We start from the raw sequence: 6,423 nt of genomic DNA on the forward strand, positions 1-6,423 counted from the left end.
TGGACGCAGGGGACAGAGTCCTTTTATTCCCCATTGCCGGGCCGGGCCACTGCTATGTCCAGAGCCACGGTAACACCCGCCCCAGAGCGCCCCACAGCCACCACCTGTGGGTCCATGGCCTCCTCGGGCCCATGCGGAGCCACTCTCCTGCCCCACAATGGGCCAGCAGGTGGCCTGGTCGGGCACAGGAGCCCCACTGCTTGGGCTGGCCCAGGGGAAAGGCGGGGTGCCCCGCTGCAGGGCTACAGGTACTTGTAGATGACCTTCTCAGGCACGGTCTGCACTTCCAGCCGGACGGGGCACTTGTAGAAGAAGGAGAGCAGCGTCTCAGTGTAGCCCACCAGGAAGTAGAACTTGTAGGGCGGCAGGCGCTGCAGGAAGACGGCGCAGACCACCAGCACGTTGGCGCGGCGCTTCAGCACGATCTCATTGGCCAGGCAGCCGTGGAAGGTGCCGTAGATGAACTTGCGGATGAAGACGTCCTCCACGGTGCGCTCGGCTGCCCCACTCTCCCCGTCCAGGTTACCTGCAGGGCAGCGGGGGGTGAGGGGATGGCACCAGGCACGCATGCCCACAGGGCACCTTTAAGAGCCGGTACAGGCAGAGCAGGGGGCTGCGTGGGTGTCCAGCCAGGGCACCGCATCAGGATCCAGCCAGGGAACACACATCTTCCTCCGCTCCGCTCCCCTCCCTCACGCCTGGAGAAGAGCTCAGGGGGGCGGGGGGGAGAACGGCCCATGCCCAGGTTGAAGACCCCCCCCCCCTTTTGTTAAGTCAAAGGGACCACACAACAGGAGGCGCTGTGGGGGGCAGAGCAGGGCACTGGCTGGGAGGAGGCACTCCCAGCTACTCCCTCCCCGGCCTCTCCCAGCAGGAGGCACTGTGGGGGACAGGGCAGGTGCTGAGAGACGGGGAAGCCCAGGTACCCGCAGGGCAGCGGCTGGCGGGTCACTCACTGGTGTGCAGGGAAAGCCAACCCTTGCGATGGGCGATGTAGTGAGGCGGGTGGGCCTGTTCGTACGTCACCGGCTTGTCTCCTTTCCCGACTCGCACTCGGGCTGCCCGGTTCTGTAAGATAACACCCATGGGTGGGGGGTGAAAAACAACATGGCGGCTACCCCCACTTGGCAGGGCCAGGAGCGAGGCACACATCTTCCCCTGCTCCATAGGCATTAATAGCCCAGAAGGGCTGGGGCAGCAGGTATTTCAGAGCGTTTGGCAGTACCTAGGGCCCAGAGCACTGACCCCCTGTTGCTAGCAGGCTGATCCCACTATCCACATGCCCCCTTCCTTGGGACTGGCTACGCCTGGCAGCAGAATTGCATGCAGCCTGTGTGAGAGGCAGCCTGCAGGAAGCTTTAGCCTGAGTGTTCATTTCCCTGCTAGGGGCGCCTCTGGGTCCTGCCCATCTGATGCCTCAGAGTGACTCACACTCTCAGCAGGCACCTCAGGGGCGCTGAAGGTGCAGACGCAGCGAAGAACAGGTGCAGCGAGGTGCAGGCTACAAAACTAAGCCCAGGAGCCGCTCTTCGACATCGACTCACTGAGCCTCCAGTCCCCTGCCACCCCTGGACAGGGCAGAATCACCTCATGTCCTGGGGGAAACTGAGGCATGGAGGAGAAAGGACCCACCCCTGGTCATCCAGGGAGTCAGTGGCAAACCTGCGTGTAGAACCCAGAAGTCCTGCCTTCCTGCCCTAACCACACCTGCCACACAGGACTGTTCGGGGGACACAGAGCTGGGGTGGACTCCACAGGAGAAAGCAAAGGCTCCTGGCACAGGTTGCTGGGGTACATGGGGGGTTTCCAAGGCCTCGCCCAGAACTCTGTGCCTCTGTCCCTGCTGGGGAGTGGCTTTGCTGGGTGGGTGAGGCCCTGTCTCACAGGCCCCTCTCCAGCTTTGGTTTTGCAGGTTCAGAGGGAGGGACGGCTGTTACTTACCTTAGAGCTCCTGGGATTCTTTGAGGGGCTGTCCATGGGATACCACCACTGGCACCTGCATCTCACAAGTGCACGAGCCATGTATGCCAGTGCTGGGATCCACACGGACAGACCCTCGCAGCAGCAGCCCGCTGTGCACTTACCTTGTGACACACAGCTGTGGTCTGAATAGCCCGGCTGCAGGAAAGGAGCCACGAGAAAGCGCCCCGGTTCCACGGAGCGGCCTAGCAAAGCAAAGCACAGGGCGTTAGGGAGCAGGGGAGGCGGCGAGTGTAACAGACCCCTGGTTGCATGCTGGGGATTGAACGAAGGAGTTGCAGCACCAGAGACACAAACCCCTGGACTGAGCTGCAGGAGACACATTCGTGGGAGCCGGGAGCCAGCTGCTAGAACAGGGGTGGTCAAATTATGGCTGGGGGCTGCATCCGGCCCTTCAGACATTTTAATTTGGCCCCCAAGCTCCCACCAGGGAGCAGGTCCAGGGCTTGCCCCGCTCCAGCCGGCTAGCGGGGTCAGGGCTTGCCCCGCTCTGTGCATGCTGTGGCTCCACGCGGCTCCTGGAAGCAGCGGCATGTCCCCGCTTCAACTCCTACACGTAGGGGCAGCCAGGGGGCTCCACACACTGCCCCTGCCCCAAGCGCCGCCTCCAGAGCTCCCATTGGCCGGGAACCACAGCCAACAGGAGCTGCGGGGCAGCACTTGCGGATGGGGCAGCGCGCAGACCGCCTCGCTACGGCTCTGCGTAGGAGCCGGAACGGGGACATGCCACTGCTTCCGGGAGCTGCTTGAGGTAAGCGCCACCTGGAGCCTGCACCCCTGAAGCCCTTCCCGCGCCCCAACCCCCTCCCGCCCTCTGAACCCCTCAGCCCACCCCAGACCCTGCACCCTTAACCGGAGCCACACACCCCCTCCACACCCCAACCCCCTGCCCAGCCCGGAGTCCCCTCCCGCATCCTGGGCTCCTCATTTCTGGCCCCATCCCAGAGTCTGCACCCCCAGCCAGAGCCCTCATCCCCTCCCACACTCCAACCCCCAATTTTGTGAGCATTCATGGCCAGCCATACAATTTCCATATCCAGATGTGGCCCTCAGGCCAAAAAGTTTGCCCACCCCTGTGCTAGAACCACTGGAGGAAGACACGCCCAGAGTCAGTCTATTACTGTAATGCCCCGCCGGCCGGCTCCAAAGCCGCGGGCACCTCTGGGTCCTGCGCATTCCTCCTGCAAACCCGGCTCCAGGGACACCCAGCGGGCCATTTCGGTGCTGGGCCGGTGGATTTTGATGAAATGTCGCGGAGTTGAGTTGCCAGGGTCGGCATACTGGGCAAGCTGCAGCTGTCGGCACGTCCGCAGGGCTCTGACAGGAGCCGGAGCTGGCTCCTCGGTGCGGCGTGTACTTGGATTGCCAACTCCCCGGGGAAAGGGGAGCAGAGTGACACCAGGGGGGCAGCTGCATCCCCCTCTCCTGGTCCCACCCAGCCGGGGCACCCCCCCCGCCCCGTTGTTTTACACCCCCTGCCCTCTCTGTGCTTGCACAGCCCTTGGCACAACGTACAGCGCCGTGCACATCCCCACGCGCTGGGCGCTGCCCAGCTGAATCAGCCACTAGCCTCGGCTCCGGCCCGTCGCGGTACGTCTGCCTGGCCCAGCGACCCCCGGCCCCACGTGCGCCGGGGGGCACAAGTTCCCGCGCTAGGCCCCGCCCCCAGGGGGGCTCAGGCCGCGGCGGCACCTCACCGTCAGGCCCCTTCCCCACAAGGGCGCCGCCATCTTGGAACGTGTCAAGCTCCGCCCACTGAGGGGGAGGGGGGAGCCAAACCGAACCAAACTGCACCGGGAAGGGGGCGGGGCCGGGGATGGAGCCGAAGGGGTAACCCCGCCCCCAAGGCCTCCTCCTGGCGGGCGGGGGAGGGGCGTGGGGTGCCGGGTGGGGCCGGCTGGTCTCTGCCCCCCCGCATTGCTCCCCTGGGCGGGGGCTCCTCATCAGCAGGCTCTGGGGGCGCTGGAGCGTCAGCCCCGGGGGGGTCCCCTGTGACCTGCTCAACCCCTCCCCCGGTGCTGGCACGTGGGGCTCCCAGGAGTTTACACACACAAGTGGGTATTTTGTGTGTTACAGGAGCACCCAGTCGCCCCCACCGAGATCAGGGCCCCGTTGTGGCATGTTGGGGGTATGTGTCCCAGCGTCCCTTGCCTGCAGGTTCACAGCTTTGGGGGCTGTTTTACACCATCTTGCCCCCTCGCTCTGCCCCTTGCCCGCCTGCCAGGGAAGAGCTGGCTGGTTTCTGGGGTCCTGGGAGTGGATCCCCAAAGCAGGACCATACAGGCTGCGGTTAGCAGGGCATGTGCTCACACCCAGGGGCTCCGATCTCCTCTGGGAGCGAGTTCCGGAGTCCAGCCCAATGTCGTCGTCCCAGTGCCATGTGGCTGCAGCAGGAGTTCACAGGGAGACTCGTCTCAGGTACGCAGGACCTGTCCCACGCTAGCAGGGCATAGCGTGCCCAGTGGGGTGGCGCCAGGGATTTCTCGGGGCTGGTTCCTGGGAGCAGTTGTTGAGCCTGGAGGTGATCAGTGCATGGATTGCTGTGTTCAGCTCTGTACTCAGGCCCTGATACCAGGGTGATGGGCGCAGAAAGCCTGTCTTGGTCGCAGATGGGAGTGGGCTTGGCTGTCAGCCTGGGTGGGTGAACATAACCAGCTGAGGGCAGGTGCCCTCCATAGCCCGATGCAGGGGCTGGACCAGCCTCCGCCCCATTTGCAGTGGGGTCGGAGTGGGTCACTGCTGGGCCCTGCCCCAGGGAGCATTGTTACAGGGCCGACCCACTCGCAGGGCTGAGAAATAGGCTCCAGGCTTTGCCAAACTCGTTAAGGACCGTGCCCGTGTGGGGCCCCGAGATTTCCGTGGGGACTGTGGGTCAGGGCCACGGTGTGTGGCTGGTTGGTTCTGCAAGGGGTTGGGGCCAGGCTCTATGCTTTGTGTGAGTCCCACTTTGGCTAGGGATGGGGGTGCCCCACCCACACCCTGGGGCCCTGGCTCAGCATGGGTAAGAGTGGCCTGCAGTGAGAGCAGGGCAGGGAGAGGGGTTGCTGTAGGGGGCAGCTAGATCCAGACTCAAGGGCAAGATTTCCCCACTGCCTCTGCAAACTGGGCAACCCCCATGGTCAGGGCACAGGGCCCATCTCTTGCTATGCCACCCCCTGCAGCAGAGAGGGCTGGCTGGGCCATGGGGCCTGACCCCTACCCTGCCCCCCACGAGAGCAGGGCAGAGGAGCCCGTGGCAGGTAGTGCTGCCTCTGGGTGATCAGCGTGTGAATGGCCCAGGGCCCCGTGCCCACCCAGGTGGCCTGCCCTTGAGCACAGAGGCACACCTGCGAAACCTGGGGCTGGAGGGTCCAGCTTAATGGCAGGAGCAGGCGGGGCGGAGTAGCAAGGGGGGCAGGGCATAGGGCACTGTAGAGCCCATAGGTCTGCAGGGGAAGGGGGAGGGGAATCCTGCCCTCTCTGATTTACAAGTGAGCCAGCTCTGCCTTTGTGTGTGGAGGGGGAGGGTTAGGAGTCAGGACTCCTGGGTTCTATCCCCAGCTCTGGGATGGGAGTGGGGTCTAGGGGTAGAGCAGGGGGGCAGGGACCCAGGACTCTTGGGTTCTATTCCCACTTGGGGCTGCCTGGCTGCAGCACGGCCAGTGGGAAATAGTCATTGCTCCAGGCCCTTGCTTACAGGCTGGGAGGCCTGGGGCTGCTGGAGGGCTGATCTGTAGGGATCCACATTGCATGGACCACACAGGGCCCGCGGGGCATGGAGAAAACCTGGCTCACGGATCACACCGGGGCGTTGTTATGGGGAGCTATCAGTGATGGGGGATGCTTCTAGCGGGGTCCCCCAGGGCTCGCTCCTTGGGCCGAAGCTGTTCAATATTCTCCCCCCCCCCGCCCCTCCCCCCCCCGATCTAGTGTAGGCTCAGATCTTTGCTGGCGCAGTTAGCAGGCAAGTGGAAGGCTGGGGCGGGTGTAAGTCCTGACAGGCTGGGTTCCTGCGACGACGGAGAGACCTGCTGCGCCCATTGACCAGCAGCATCTGAACCCAGCCCGAGGCCAGGCAGCACTGCAGGGAACCCAAACTCCGGGTTTTCCCTGCAGGGTGGGAGATGGCGCCGTGGTGAGCAGGGACTCTGAGAAGGACAGGGGGGTTGTGGCTAATGAGCGCTCGGTGCAATGCTGCAGCTAACAGGGCTCCCAGTTGAAGGCCATGAGCTTCCTGCAGGACACAGGCTGGCTGAGACCGTTACAGGAATCCCAAGTCCAGTGCTGGGGTCCACACCCCAGGAAGGGTGGGGAGCTACTGGAGGGCATCCCAACAATCACCACAGAGCACGACTAACTCAGCCTATGGATGAGGAGGCCGAGAGGTGACGGGGCGCCGTGCCCAGGTCCGGCCGCATGGACGAGGGTCTGAGTTTTTCCCACATTCCTGGCAGTGACGGTTAA

At 64.1% G+C, this 6,423-nt stretch overlaps 1 protein-coding gene across 2 annotated transcripts; it reads right to left on the reverse strand.

Moving 5' to 3' along the window:
• MRPS24 (mitochondrial ribosomal protein S24) lies at positions 1-5,589 on the reverse strand. Of its 2 annotated transcripts, none has more exons than XM_065584286.1 (4): positions 3,496-5,589; positions 2,085-2,165; positions 957-1,068; positions 1-526 (listed from the first exon to the last, which is right to left on the reverse strand). In XM_065584286.1, the coding sequence occupies exons 1-4, from the start codon at positions 3,922-3,924 to the stop codon at positions 243-245; spliced, it is 906 nt and encodes a 301-aa protein (XP_065440358.1). In that variant the 5' UTR covers positions 3,925-5,589; the 3' UTR covers positions 1-242. The 2 variants fall into 2 exon arrangements, with proteins under 2 accessions (XP_065440358.1, XP_005304469.1); XM_005304412.4 differs by having other exon boundaries at positions 3,678-3,789.
• Between the last annotated feature and the right edge of the window lie 834 nt (positions 5,590-6,423).

This window comes from Chrysemys picta, chromosome 2, assembly GCF_011386835.1.
Source record: "Chrysemys picta bellii isolate R12L10 chromosome 2, ASM1138683v2, whole genome shotgun sequence".
Taxonomy (NCBI): Eukaryota; Metazoa; Chordata; order Testudines; family Emydidae; genus Chrysemys; species Chrysemys picta.